The sequence below is a fragment of the Bombina bombina genome, chromosome 6, assembly GCF_027579735.1.
Source record: "Bombina bombina isolate aBomBom1 chromosome 6, aBomBom1.pri, whole genome shotgun sequence".
NCBI classification, from domain to species: Eukaryota; Metazoa; Chordata; class Amphibia; order Anura; family Bombinatoridae; genus Bombina; species Bombina bombina.
This window is the reverse complement of record NC_069504.1, coordinates 848242621-848259208: the sequence shown is the minus strand read 5'-3', so window position 1 is coordinate 848259208 and position 16588 is coordinate 848242621. Positions and strand designations below refer to the sequence as shown.

General features: G+C 37.1%; 1 protein-coding gene across 1 annotated transcript; it reads left to right on the top strand.

The window, feature by feature from the left end:
• The first annotated feature begins 4348 nt into the window (after positions 1–4348).
• Positions 4349–11074, top strand: LOC128662306 (histidine N-acetyltransferase-like). Its single transcript, XM_053716111.1, has 3 exons — positions 4349–4546; positions 10145–10369; positions 10520–11074. The coding sequence occupies exons 1-3, from the start codon at positions 4349–4351 to the stop codon at positions 11072–11074; spliced, it is 978 nt and encodes a 325-aa protein (XP_053572086.1).
• The last annotated feature ends 5514 nt before the right edge of the window (positions 11075–16588 follow it).

Here is a 16588-nt window from a genome sequence, read left to right as displayed (position 1 = left end):
GCTTCTAGGGTTAATTTTAGATTTAGTGTAGTGTAGTAGACAACCCCAAGTATTGATCTAGTCCCATTTTGGTATATTTCATGCCACCATTTCACCGCCAAATGTGATCAAATTAAAAAAAAACGCAAAATTTTTCACAATTTTAGGTTTCTCACTGACATTATTTACAAACAGCTTGTTCAATTATGGCACAAATGGTTGTAAATGCTTCTCTGGGATCCCTTTTGTTCAGAAATAGCAGACATATATCACTTTGGCATTGCTTTTTGGTAATTAGAAGGCCGCTAAATACTGCTGAGCATCACACGTGTATTATGGCTAGCAGTGAAGGGGTTAATTAGGTAGTTTGTAGGGAGCTTGCAGGGTGAATTTTAGCTTTAGTGTAGAGATCAGCCTCCCACCTGACACATCCCACCCCCTTATCCCTCCCAAACAGCTCCCTTCCCTCCCCCACCCCAGAATTGTCCCCACCATCTTAAGTACTGGCAGAAAGTCTGCCAGTACTCAAATAAAAGGTTTTTGTTTTTTTTAAAAAAAACACATTTTAAGCATATTTACATATGCTACTGTGAAGGATCCCCCCTTAGCCCCCAACCTCCCTGATCCCCCCCAAAACAGCTCTCTAACCCTCCCCCTCTGCCTTATTGGGGGCCATCTTGGGTACTGGCAGCTGTCTGCCAGTACCCAGTTTGCAGAAAAAAATGTTTTGTTTTTTTAAAAAAAAAAAATAATTTTTTCTGTAGTGTAGCTTCCCCCCCACACAAACCAACCCCCACCACCTAACTGAGGTTTATATTTTAATATAATTTCCCCCCATTGTTTCAGTTTTGTACAATTTTTTTCTGTAGTGTAGCGGTTCCCACCCGCTCCCTCCCCGTGCACGCGCCCGCCCCCCTGTGCACGTGCGCGCTTCCGTGCGCGCCCCCCGGCCATCCCCGCCCACGATCCCGCCCCCCTCCAGATCAGCATGGCCATCGATGGCCGCCACCCGCCTCCCATACCGGCTCCCACCCACCAACGAAAATAGCTACGGATCTCCGGTGCAGAGAGGGCCACGCTCCTGAGCTTACATCCCTGCTTGTCAACAAAAGATAACAAGAGCAAGAAAAAAAAGCACAATACAAGATACATCGATATACTTAAGGGAGAGTGTTTCATATGTGCCCAATTCATATTGGAATAAGCTCCCTCTGACTAATGAATTTTGCAAATTATTCAATAGTTCTGTACAATAATATATGTAACGTATATTATACATTATATAAAGGGACAGTCTACTTCAGAATTTTTATTGTTTAAAAAGATAGATAATCCTTTTATTACCCATTCCCCAGTTTTGCATAACCAACATGGTTGGATTAATATATTTTTTACCTCTGTGATTAACTTGTATCTAAGCATCTGCAGACTGCCCCCTTATTTAAGTTCTTTTGACTTGCATTTTAGCCAATCAGTGCTAAAAGGTAACTCCACGTGCGTTTCGCACAACGTTATCTATATGGCACACATGAACTAACGCCCTCTAGTTGTGAAAAACTGTCAAAATGCCCTGATATAAGAGGCAGCCTTCAAGGGTTTAGAAATTAAAATATGAGCCTACCTAGGTTTAGCTTTCAACAAAGAATACCAAGAGAACAAAGAAAATTTGATGATAAAAGTTAAAATTGCATGCCCTATCTGAATCATGAAAGTTTAATTTTGACTAGACTGTCCCTTCAAACATTGTGCACACTTTGTTGGGAAATTATTAAATATAGCTTTTTATTGAAAGAAAGGAAAAGACACCAAAGGAAAAGCCCCTCCCCCCCAGACCCGCATAAATACGAGAACAATACACGTGGTTATTTTTTAGCTATACAATAATGTGGCAAGGAAACCCACTAGGTGGAGGGCAGAAACCAGAAAGTAACTCCACAATGTCACACCCTCTGGAATAAAATCCCTGTAAACAGACTATAACATGTGATCTGCATTGACATGATGGCACCCAATATTGACTGCAGCACTATAATCTAAAACTCTAAAAATAATTTGTGATTTGGCCTCCATTTATAATTATTCAGGGTAATGTCAGAAACATTATCTAAATTAAATGGTTTTGTGTGCTCATTAATTTAAGTGGTGCTCTGACAAAATGCCGACGGACATTTAGCCGACAGCCTGCTGTCTGACAAACATTTGGCCGATGGACAGATACGCCGACAGATGAAGCATGTTCCGAGTTCGGCCGAGGGCAGATACGCTCCAGAGTGCTCTGTTCTAATCAGACCCTCGGGCGCCCCACAACGCCTCTGGGAACCTAACCATGGGTCCCAGCCTGCACGTCTTGTAATTCTCTGTCTGGGAAATTATCTATCTATCTATCTATCTATCTATCTATCTATCTAATCTATCTATCTATCGAATGTATCTATCTATCTAATTTATTGAATCTATTTATCTATCTAATCTATCTATTGAATCTATCTATCTATCTCATGGTGGGACTGTTGTCTGACAGCCACTTGTCTGTTGGACTATTATCCGTCGGCAAAATTTCCGTCTGCAAAATGTCTGTCGGCTAACAGTCCGGCCACGAATTTAAGTATAATTATATTGCTATAAATTATGGCAGTTCAGTTATCACAAGTAAACCACTTAGAAATTGACACTATCCTATGACTGCTGCTGCTCTTTCCTTACAACATCTCCCTGCATCAGACCAGTACATAAGTCTCCTCAGGGTGGTTTATCTGCCCCAGGTAGCCGGATAAACAGAGCAGCCCACTGCTCGGTGGAACCAAACATTGGGGAATTAAGTGCTGTGCTTCTGTGAACGTACAGTAAGTACAGCTTGATATAAACATAAGGGCGCGCCGTGCGGCTTTTCACCGGAAACCTCTCAGTAAACTCAGTTGCAAAGATTGAAGGAATCCTCGGAGCAGTCTTTTCTCTCTTCTTATCCAATCCACTCTAGCTTTCGCTCTACGCCGTCTCCAGACTTTCTGCTCTTTAGTGCAGGAACTAAAAAAAAGCCGCCATTAAAAAAATATATATATATAATTAAAGGGACAGTAAAGTCATAATGAGACATTCATGATTTAGACAGAGCATATTATTTTTTATTCAACTTTCCAATTTACTTCTGTTATTTAATTTGCTTCCTTCTCTTGTTATCCTTATTATATCCCAATATGGTCAGCCTAATTATGGGAGAACCCGGGAAATACTCTAGCTTGAATAGCAAAAATACAAAAATTAAAAATAATTATAATACTTGTAAGAGAGGAGAGCAAATGGACTGAGAGTTGGGAAAAAAAACTTATAGTCAATAGGACAGTAAATACATTGTAATGACAAGACATTTCTGTTGTGTTTCTATAGAATAACAAATCAGCAAAAGTCAAAAAGTGTTCAAAATAAATTAACATCCATTTTATTGCAATTGTTTTGCAAACAAACTCTACCCACCATTTTCCTTATTTGGAGGAACCAATCTGGGCTTTAGTCTGCAGACAACAAGGCTTACCACAGTCATAAAGTTAGTGTAAAATGAATTGTTTTGCAGTTGTTATCCGATAAAGCCAATAAAGGAAATATATGAAGCAGGGTTAGTCTTGATGAGTCAGCATGGTGTATTTTAAGTTCAGAGAATTGGAAAATCCTCCATTTTCAAATCTAAATTCCATGATAAAGGGGTAAAATATATTGTAAAAATATACTGCAAAGTTGTTTCATTAAAGGGGCACTAAACCCATTTTTTTTCCTTTCATGATTCAGATAGAGCATGCAATTTTAAGCAACTTTCTATTTTACTCCTATTATCAATTTGTCTTCATTCTTTGCTATCTTTATTTGAAAAAGCAGAAATCAAAGGAACCGGACCATTTTTGGTTCAGCACCCTGGATAGTGCTTGCTGATTGGTGGCAACATTTAGTCACCAATCAGCAAGCGCAAACCAGGTTCTGAACCAAAAATGATCCGGCTCCTTAGCTTACATTCTTCCTTTTCAAATAAAGATAGCAAGAGAATGAAGAAAAATTGATAGTAGGAGTAAATTAGAAAGTTGTGTAAAATTGCATGCTCATGAAAAAAAATTGGGTTTAGTGTCCCTTTAAGCATATCAAAACATTCTATATGAACATCTCATGATATTTTCTGTCCTAAATTATAGAGAAATGTCTAATGAGAATGTAAAATAAATAGCATAATGTTCCTTTCGTATTGAATATTAGAAACATGTTTCCTCTGTTCTGCTGACTCTCTCTGCATTTGTTGTTATCATTTGTTCTACAGTGCTCCTCCAGCGATTCTGTCACTTCCTCTCCTTTGAATTCTCCATTGGTTCCTCGTTTGTGAACATATCTCATGAAGCTTGAGGCAGTTCCAGGAGCTCCCCAAGATGGGGATATGGAGTTTGTGTTGGCCACTGAAAAAGAGTTTGAGGAAGTCGTGTCTATGTCTCATGGAATATACGGGGGTCTGGATTATCTGCCAAGTCGCTATCACAGCTGGATTAGTGAGAAGGATAGGATGGTGGTACTAGCCAAGAAGGGAGGAGATGTGGTAAGGATCATCTGCAATTCTATTATAACTATCACTGATTCTAATAAAGATATTTCTATTTTCTAACATTGTTTAAACTCAGCCTGGATTCCAACCATATTTTTGGCTTACATCTTTCTGTCTTTCTTTGACCCAGTATATACTGTGCTTCTGGCTTATTATCTGTTGGATAGCATTATCTTTTCAAAACTGATGCATCAACCAGTGGCATATTCTAACTGTTCTCTAAACAAACTATCATTTCAAGTCTAAAAATCATCACCCCCATTGACTTTAATACACATTCCATCTTCCACCCTGTACTCTACATTTATTAGACTTCTAATTATAGGAACGATTGCTGAATAACCACCTAATCCATTGTCTGACCCCGATCCTTGAACACTCACAACAGTCACATCAGCATAAAGATAATAATGAAATCCTAATTAACTTACCAAGAGAAACAACTACTGGTAAAGTAGGCCCTTATAGACTGTTAAAGGGATATGAAACTCAATTGTGTTTCTTTCATGATTTAGATAGAGTATATCATTTTAAACAGCTTTCAAATTTACCTCTAAAATCTAATTTGCTTGGTTCTCTTGGTATCCTTTGTTGAAAAGCATACTGAGGTAGGCTTAGGAGCTGGAAGATAGCTAGCTCCCAGTAGTGCATTGCTGTTCCTTCAATAAAGGATATTAGGAGATTGAAGCAAAACTGATATTAGATGTAAATTGGAAAGTTGTTTAAAATCATATCCCCTATCTGAATCATGAAAGCAAAATGAGAGAAGATACTTTAATGTCAATGGGCAATGTCATAAAGAGCATGTAAGCATAAAGGGCATCCTTAACTACACTGAGAAGTCATGCCGTTGAAGTGTTGAGATGTGGCAATCTTTTTTGAGTAGATCATTTTTCCCATTTGTGAAAGCCTTTTTTTAGTGCACTGTAGCAAACCTTAATGGTTGAATAAAGGGTTGATAATCAGAATCTATCTTACAAGGTTAGATTACTCACTGGTCCCATGTCCACATTTTATCTGACATTTCTTCAAGGATAGCATTGCAACAGTTATGGTTAAATATTTCAGTGATAGGTCTATTAAAACAACCTCTTCTAGTATAACCAGCCTCTCAGGTATTCTGGAGGTATATTTAATTTAGCACTTATGCAATCTCTGTCACAAATCATGTACCATATCCTACAGGAATCACTTGTGCAACCTCTCCATTAATATCACAAATCACCAAAACACTAACGGCTAGATTACAAGTTTTGTCGGTAAAAACTTGCGTTGCTAACGAGCCTTTTTTTTCCAGCGCACACTTTAAACAACGCTGGTATTACAAGTTTTCTGAATGGCTGAGTTAGCCTCAGAAAAGTGAGCGTTGAGCAAATTTAGCGCCACTTCTACCTGTAATACCAGCATTGCTTACGGTAGCGGTAAGCTGGCAAAACGTGCTCGTGCGCGATTTCCCCATAGGATACAATGGGGCAGAATCGGCTGAAAAAAAACAACCTAACACCTGCAAAAAAGCAGCGTTCCTAACGCAGCCCCATTGTTTCCTATGGGAAAATACTTTCTAAGTCTACACCTAACACCCTAACATGAACCCCGAGTCTAAACACCCCTAACCTTACACTTATTAACCCCTAATCTGCCACCCCGACATCGCCGACACCTGCATAATATTATTAACCCCTAATCTGCTGCTCCGTAAACCCCCGCCACCTACATTATACCTATGTACCCTTAATCTGCAGCCCCCAACATCGCCGACACCTACATTATAGTTATTAACCCCTAATCTGCCACCCACAACGTCGCCGCCACCTAACTACAATTATTAACCCCTAATCTGCCGACCGGACATCGCCGCCACTATAATAAATGTATTAACCCCTAAACCTAAATCTAACCCTAACCCTAACACCCCCCTAACTTAAATCTATTTTTAATAAATCTAAATAAAATTACTATCATTAAATAAATTAATCCTATTTAAAACTAAATACTTACCTATAAAATAAACCCTAATATAGCTACAATATAACTAATAGTTACATTGTTGCTAGCTTAGGATTTATATTTATTTTACAGGCAACTTTGTATTTATTTGAACTAGGTACAATAGCTATTAAATAGTTAATAACTATTTAATAGCTACCTATTTAAAATAATTACAAAATTACCTGTAAAATAAATCCTAACCTAAGTTACAAATGCACCTAACACTACACTATCAATAAATTAATTAAATAAATTAACTACAAATATCTAAAATAAAATACAATTAAATAAACTAAACTATACTACAAAAAAACAAAACATTAAATTACAAAAAATAAAAAAATATTACAAGAAATTTAATCTAATTACACCTAATCTAAGCCCCCTAATAAAATAAAAAGCCCCCCAAAATAACAAAATTCCCTATCCTAAACTAAATTACAAAGTAATCAGCTCATTTACCAGCCCTTAAAAGGGCTTTTTGCGGGGCATTGCCCCAAAGTAATCAGTTCTTTTACAAAAAAAAAAAGAAATACAATACCCCCCCAACATTACAACCCACCACCCACACACCCCTACTCTAAAACCCACCCGATCCCCCCTTAAAAAAACCTAAGACTACCCCATTGAAGATCACCCTACCTTGAGCCGTCTTTTTTTTGTAATTTAGTGTTTGTTTTTTTGTAATTTAGTTTAGTTTATTTAATTGTATTTTATTTTAGATATTTGTAGTTAATTTATTTAATTAATTTATTGATAGTGTAGTGTTAGGTGTATTTGTAACTTAGGTTAGGATTTATTTTACAGGTAATTTTGTAATTATTTTAACTAGGTAGCTATTAAATAGTTATTAAAGGGACACTGAACCCAAATTTTTTCTTTCGTGATTCAGAAAGAGCATACAATTTTAAGCAACTTTCTAATTTACTCCTATTATCAATGTTTCTTTTTTCTCTTGCTATCTTTATTTGAAAAATAAGTTATCTAAGCTTTTTTCTTGATTCAGAACTCTGGACAGCAGTTTTTGATTGGTGGGTGAATTTATCCACCAATCAGCAAGGACAACCTAGGTTGTTCACCAAAAATGGGCCGGCATCTAAACTTACATTCTTGCATTTCAAATAAAGATACCAACGGCTAGATTTAGTGTTTTGTCGGTAAGGACCCGCGTAGCTAACGCTGGCTTTTTTCTGGCCGCACCTTTAAAATAACTCTGGTATTGAGAGTCCACAGAATGGCTGCGTTAGGCTCCAAAAAAGGAGCGTAGAGCATATTTAACGTCACTGCAACTCTCGATACCAGAGTTGCTTACGGACGCGGCCAGCCTCAAAAACGTGCTCGTGCATGATTCCCCCATAGGAAACAATGGGGCTGTTTGAGCTGAAAAAAACCCTAACACCTGCAAAAAAGCCGCGTTCAGCTCCTAACGCAGCCCCATTGTTTGCTATGGGGAAACACTTCCTACGTCTGCACCTAACACTCTAACATGTACCCCGAGTCTAAACACCCCTAACCTTACACTTATTAACCCCTAATCTGCCGCCCCCGCTATCGCTGACCCCTGCATATTATTATTACCCCTAATCTGCCGCTCCGTAAACCGCCGCTACTTACATTATCCCTATGTACCCCTAATCTGCTGCCCCTAACACCGCCGACACCTATATTATATTTATTAACCCCTAATCTGCCCCCCACAACGTCGCCTCCACCTGCCTACACTTATTAACCCCTAATCTGCCGACCGGACCTGAGCGCTACTATAATAAAGTTATTAACGCCTAATCCGCCTCACTAACCCTATAATAAATAGTATTAACCCCTAATCTGCCCTCCCTAACATCGCCCACACCTAACTTCAATTATTAACCCCTAATCTGCCGACTGGAGCTCACCGCTATTCTAATAAATGTATTAACCCCTAAAGCTAAGTCTAACCCTAACACTAACACCCCCCTAAATTAAATATAATTTACATCTAACAAAATTAATTATCTCTTATTAAATAAATTATTCCTATTTAAAGCTAAATACTTACCTGTAAAATAAATCCTAATATAGCTACACTATAAATTATAATTATATTATAGCTATTTTAGGATTAATATTTATTTTACAGGTAACTTTGTAATTATTTTAACCAGGTACAATAGCTATTAAATAGTTAATAACTATTTAATAGTTACCTAGTTAAAATAATAACAAAATTACCTGTAAAATAAATCCTAACCTAAGTTACAATTAAACCTAACACTACACTATCATTAAATTAATTAAATAAAATATCTAATTTCGTTAGATTTAAATTATATTTAAGTTAGGGGGGTGTTAGTATTAGGGTTAGACTTAGCTTTAGGGGTTAATACATTTATTAGAATAGCGGTGAGCTCCGGTCGGCAGATTAGGGGTTATGAATTGAAGTTAGGTGTCGGCGATGTTAGGGAGGGCAGATTAGGGGTTAATAAATATAATATAGGGGTCGGCGGTGTTAGGGGCAGCAGATTAGGGGTACATAAGGATAACTTAAGTAGCGGCGCTTTGCGGTCGGCAGATTAGGGGTTAATTATTGTAGGTAGCTGGCGGCGACGTTGTGGGGGGCAGGTTAGGGGTTAATAAATATAATACAGGGGTCGGCGGTGTTAGGGGCAGCAGATTAGGGGTACATAAGTATAACGTAGGTGGTGGTCGGCAGATTAGGGGTTAAAAAAATTTAATCGAGTGGCGGCGATGTGGGGGGACCTCGGTTTAGGGGTACATAGGTAGTTTATGGGTGTTAGTGTACTTTAGAGCACAGTAGTTAAGAGCTTTATGAACCGGCGTTAGCCCAGAAAGCTCTTAACTCCTGACTTTTTTCTGCGGCTGGAGTTTTGTCGTTAGATTTCTAACGCTCACTTCAGACACGACTCTAAATACCGGAGTTAGAAAGATCCCATTGAAAAGATAGGATACGCAATTGACGTAAGGGGATCTGCGGTATGGAAAAGTCGCGGCTGAAAAGTGAGCGTTAGACCTTTTTTGAGTGACTCCAAATACCGGAGGTAGCCTAAAACCAGTGTTAGGAGCCTCTAACGCTGGTTTTCACGGCTACCACCAAACTCCAAATCTAGGCCCAAGAGAATAAAGAAAAATTGATAATAGGAGTAAATTAGAAAGTTGCTTAAAATTTCATGCTCTATCTGAATCACAAAAGAAAAAATTTGGGTTCAGTGTCCCTTAAAGCTAACGCAGAACTCGTAATCTAGGCGTAAATAACTAATCTATTTTCTTTACCTCAAATTCTTTGGCCTTCCCCCCTATATTTTCTTACTATATATTTTAAATGCCTCTACAAGACTGATCCACTTTATACATCAGTTGCTAAAGTCTAAAGTCCTTTCGCTGACTATCCATAAACAGCGGAATCTCTCCATTATGAGCTATAATAATAGAAATAGGGATTTTCAGTACATCAGCACCAGTGTTCACTTATGTTCTATTTTTTAATTACATATTTTTTGTACCCTTGTATAAAATCTAAATTTCTTTTTTTGTGCTATGTATGTTTCCTAACCTTCCCTTGACACGTTTTCATTGTATATCCTCACCATGTCCTCTTTTATATAGATTGGTCTTCTCTCAATGTTTATTGTGGATGGTGGAGAGACGGCTCTCCTTGAGGGTCTTCGTGTGGCTCCTTGGGAACGTGGGAGAGGTGTGGCTGGGGTACTGCAAAGGTTTTGCTGCCAGCTCGTTAAGCACAGATACCCAAGTGTAAAAGTAATGAGGCTGACAAGAGATGACAAGCTGAATGCCAAGGAGTTAAGCAAATACAGAGTGATTGCAACACAGGTAATTAAAATGAATAAATAACCTGGGTTACAGTCAAACAATGGAACTGTCAATGCAAATAATAATGGTGTAATCCAATTCTTCTTTGTTGTGTTCTTTGTTTTTATTTATTCACTTTCTTTCTTTCCCCTTCATTTCTTTCTTACACAGGGGATCCTCCTGGTTAGTTTCAACGCTCCTGAGCTTTCATCCCGTCTTGCTTCAATCCCTGTACCTTCTGTTGGACCTTCTCAGACATCGTCTTCTGTTCTACTGACCCCTGATGAGGTCAGAGCAGTGTTTCTGGAGCGAGGTGGTCTACTCCAAGATCTCCTTCCTAATCAGACCCTCATTCAGGACTGGCAACCTTTCCAGGCTTTGCCTGGTAACCACGATTTGCTCCGGCGCAAATCCCTTCGTTGGATGGCAGATGATCCAACGCTCCCCCGGGTAGCTTCACTCTGCACAGCCCCCTTCCCTATTCCGGCTGGGCCCCTCTGCTTCTACCTCAACATCGACATCTTTGGATCAGAGCTACAAGGAGCACAAGAGCAGCTGATGTCCCATCTGAGCGCACATATTCCTTCTCTTCCAGGGGAAGTTAGATGTCAGCTCTTCCTGCCCCCTACCATGTGGAGGCCTATGGCTGATTTCTGCACTGCTGTGCTGGGCCTGCAGCTGGAGAAAGGTTATACAGAGCAATACCTCCTTGAATCTGATATTTAAGAGGTGTTAGGGCACCTTAAACACACCCCAACTATGGGGAAGTAGAATCCATTATAACATTGTTATCAGTAACACACATACATTAGATATACAACTAAGACACATTCATATCGACCTATAAATGTCTGAACGCCCACATAAGCATAGGCTTCCCTCTATTCATATGCTCATTACCTGCATATACATCAGCTATATAGAATGCTGCACATTTTAAACTGTGTATGTATTATATATACATAATGTTTATTAACATTAGAGAGGGTAGACCTTCTCTGGTAAAGTGGCTAATATTGCACTATAAGTATGTTGGTATGTGTGTGTATGTTTGTTTTAAAATATATATGTATATACAAGTGTATATGCATTTGTATTTTAAGCTGATAGAGAGGAAGTATCAAGAAAATAATAGGGGTTAGGGATTTATACTCAGATGCACTCAGTGTTTGAATATATAATATATATGTTTGCAAATATATATATGTGTGTGTACTGGTGTATATGCATATGTATATTTTTTTCTGCTGGGATAAAGGAAGAATCTAGGATAGGGGGGTAGGGGTTTTATACTCTGCACCACGTGTGTAAACATATAATAATCTATATATTTATTTCACTTTTATGAAAGGGGGCGGGTTTTGAAATGCACTTTGTGTATATATGAATGCGTGTATGTGTATGTATATACATGCATATATATACGCACACACACATATTGAAATGTTGCTATATATACAGATATTTAAATACATATTTATCTGTACGTAAATTAGTTTATTGACAAGTACGCAATAATTGCACTGAACCTGCAGATATTAATACAAACAGGGAGCATAATAACTGCTACACAAGCAAAGTGACCAAAACTTGTCACTGATACAGATAGGGAATTTATAATGTAATATACAGAAATCAAAATATACTACTGATACCCTTTGGGAATATACCATGCTACATAGATACTATGACTATGATTTTATTGATATTCACTGAAACCACACCCTGCCATACATAATGCAAACAGATGGGAATATTCACAGCCTCCAGCTTCATCATTCTATGGAGCTAATTAATTAAATCTCTCTCATCTCTATATCATTTAACCACTGCATATAACACCATAAGAAGCCGCAGAAGAGACTGAAGACACCTTAGTAAATGCAATTGTTCCCATTGACCAAAAATTGAGAATATTATCTGCAACACACATAGCAACCACTGGGTGTCACTAATACATTTGTAGTTAAGCTATTTATACTGTTCCCTTCCATTTTCTTTGTCATCAACTCACACAGTAGCATGATATAAAATGCCCTCTACACAATATTATTTTACATTTTCATATATTTACTTATAAGAATGTTCATATATTGTTGACTTTGTGTCATACGGAGGACCAGCATCGTTTAGTGGTCATATGTCTTTCCCTCATATGATCCAGCCTCTCTTCTAATCCCTACATTACAAGCACACATTCTACACCACCTCACATTCTCAGTTACAATCCTTTGACATAAAACATGCCACTCAATTGCCCCCTTTTGAAGTGAAAATCAATCTGTCCTTCCTAGCTTTACTTTAGCCTACTTTTAACATCATTATATTTTCCTTTTTATCCCAAAGACCTGAAAAAGGCATTTGTGGGCTATTGTCCATTGAAATTTCTCTAGCAACTTCCATTTTCTGTACAAACAGAGTGCTTTAGCACCCCAAAATGTAATTTAGAGTCTTGCAAAACCCCTAAGGGTTCTGCCAAATAATCAAGGGCCTATACACCACATGGTCTGCTTGGGTTACCATCCCTTTTCTCAGTGGCAGACCACATTTCAAGTCCATCCCTCTTTATGATCAGAAAGTTCTATTAAAATAACTAAACCTCTATATCAGTACTACTGTATGTGCCACCATATTTTACTATTGTGTCATATTGCTTCATAACACCAAAAATTTTTATATTCCGATTTCACATCTTGCCTAGGGGGAGTGATTTAATGGTGATAAAGGTAAAACATTGAAGTGACTATAGGCAAGGCCTCAAATTTTATTCCTTTCTCCCCACCAAATGAAATTGACACATATGAAGAACATTTGGCAGGCTGATAGTAAGTGAGAAGGCAAAGTCCCCCCTGGAATACACAATTACATAACAAAATATGACTTCAACAGTTCCATAGAGGGGACAGTTTTAACTGCAGTATTTGATCCCAAATTACCACTGTCTAACTATATCTAGAATTGTTGAAGGGCAAATTATATAGGCAAGCAGTGAATAAAAAAAAGTTAAGACATATCTATGAACAGACAGGAAAAAAAAAGAAATTTCTTTTCCCATTATTCAAAATTCTGCAATTAATACAAAAATTACAAAATAATTGTAAAATGGGGGAAATTCCTACTAGGGGTAGTTGGTGAAATAATGTGCATGCACACCGTATAGGTCCAATGATCATTTACAGAAACTCTCTTGCACTGGGTGGTGCCAATTTACTGGATGCACAATAAACTGGCCAGATTGTAGATGATGTAAGATACTGTAATATAAAAGAGTACTACATACTTCAAAAAAACCAGCATAGCAATATTAGTAATTGGATGATAGTAAATAAAACTTCCTAAAATATTAGTAATTGGATAGTAGCAAATATCCTTTAAAAAAAAAAATAGATATCATTTTATTCAGTCTAAAATGTCACAAGATGCACTTCATACCTAGACGTCTGTTACATCACTTGTGCTACTTAAACTATTACTTCAAAGTATATTTAGTTACTGAAAGTAATTAAATGTGCACTAACATTTGCATTTTATTTATCAGAGCTGTTGCATAGCAACACTTCCAAATAGGGTTGCCATTTGTCCTCCATAAAAATAATGGATATCTGTAGGTGACTGGGCGTGAAGATCTGTGGAGTCACACAATGTCCCCCCATCCACTCCACCAAAGCTCTAGCTTAGACCCCACTCTTGATGCTACCATGTATATTTTTCAGAACTGGGCAATCATTTTACCCCTTGGTTGCCAGTAACACGTGTAAACAGTAGAGATTCAACCTCAATGACTGAAGCTTACTTTTTTCTGCTCCATAATTGTAAGGCATTGAGACGTTATACATTTAACACTCATGGACTTTAAAGGGACATTATACCCAAATGTTGAAGCACTTGAAAGTGATGCAACATAGCTGTAAAAAGCTGCCTAGAAAATATCACCTGAATATCTATATGTAAAAAAGGAAGGTATTTTCCTCAAAATTTCACACCTCACTGTAAAGAGACTTTAAGCAGCCAATCAGAATGCTAGTACCAGGACTTGCAAGGGAGTGTGCATCTTTCATGTGCAGGCAAAGTCATCTTATTTTCCTATTCAGTTTAAGGAAGTTTATTATAAAATCTCCTGAGATTTCAGTGAAATCTTATGAGATCACAGCAAAGCAATGCAGCACTGCTGATGCTGATTGGCTATTTTCTTTCTTTATTTTTTTTCAACTTGCAGCAGGACAGCTGCTGAAGTATAACTTCACAGAGCACTTACTCTTTTGAGCTGAATAAATTGTGAGGTAAAATATCTTCTTTTTTTACATAGAGATGTTAAGGAGATATTTTCATGTCAGGTTTTTACAGTTATGCTGCATTACTTTAAAAATCTGGACAGTATTTTTATGCAGATTTTACTGAATACTAAAAATTTAAAATACTGGACTGTCCAATTGAATACTAGACACCTGGCAACCCTACTTCTAAGGACATAAAATACAGAAAACTAAGTTAAAGCAACTGCAAAATGCTCACACTAATGTATTTATATTTTCACACCTATTTAACAAACTGCGGTATCGTAGAAATTTAAAAATAACTATTTAAATATTTATGAGATTAATTTTAACTAATAAATTATTAGTATTAATACAATATGTTAAATATTGAATGTGTTCATTTATGATTTTAAATAATTATGTTTTCATATTTAGTTATTTTCCTGTAGACTAATATGACTGGCTAAGACTTTAATGTTGCTTTTGCAGTAAGAATTTGTATTAAAAAAAAAAAAAAAAAGTAAAAATAAAAAAAAAGTAATTGCAACGAGCATGGAGGCTCATGCACAAAGAGACTATTATTAGTCAGTCATATATTTATTGTGTCCCTTTATAAAATGATGGTATTGTGGTAGCCCTTGTAAGTGCTTTATATTTAATGTCATTTTCCCCACATGCAAAGCTTACAAACAGGGCTACCTATATCTGAGTTCAAATTTGTTTTGCTTTTATCCCTCTCAGACTCTTCTATGAGTGTTTGTAAATCTTATAAAAAATGATCAATATTTAAAAACTCTTCATTCTGTTAAAAACCTACTCCTATTTTATTGCTCTATGTTTGTGTTTTACTGTTTTGCACTGCAGTGTATTTTTATTTAAAGGGACACTAAACACTAAATGCATGTCATGCACCTTCCTCTAATCATGGGGGCAGCCATTTTGGAACCTAGGTTACACTGCTGGTATCTGAAGGAAAATTACTGCACATTTGCAAACAGGTCAGACCTGAAATGTAGTGTAAGACAGATTTCAACATGGCAGCCCCCATGACTAAAGGGAGTCATGGAATAACCTTAATACTATACTGTATTTAGTGTTTAATGTAACTTGAATGCCTTCTTATGCTCGTTCTTTTATTCTGGCCCCTCCCACAATAGCATAACAAAAAATATGAGGAGCAAGCCTTGTTTGATCATCTGCTGCTCCTTCAAATGTGCCTCCCTAGACGAGGGCTCAATTGACCTACTAATGGTTATTGAAAACTGTCATATTGATTTTGCTTTGACTAGATATTTAGTGTTCTATCCAATGCTCAGAGCTCAATCAACCCAGATCCATGAAATTAGTTTAACTCAATAATGCACAATACAACCCACCCACAACATATATAATGTACATACAGTAACCCTACCTCTATATTCACCATGTACTCCCTTTCCAAACACATTTACTAAGTTTGTGACAGATTTCACCCTTTCACTCATCTGTTTACAAGTATCAGCACTGGATCCCAATAAGTACTTACAGGCCAATACCTCTATTTCATAATGATCTAACTTAACTTATCATACACACCACTATTTCCCTACCCTAACAAGTAGCATCTCTTTCCATATCCACATACTACAACACCCAGAGTACTACTATTAGAAATGGGCCAATACCACCAATTCTCCATGCCCAATAGTAATACCTATTTTCGAGCTTTAATACTCAATGCTTAGAATTTCTTAAACTTAAAATGGGTAAAATCTGACCATTAAATATAATATCTGAACATGAACTGCAACATTTTAATATTTAATATATAAAAATGAAAATTTAAGTAGCATTTGAATGGAATTTAACATTCAAATTTCAGAATGTTATACAAAAGTACTAAAAAGGTATTGAGTGTTTTTTCAACAGTACTGAGTGAACTCAATACTACCTAAATATTTAGGGTATCGAGGTATTTAGAATATTAATGGCCCATCTCCATTTC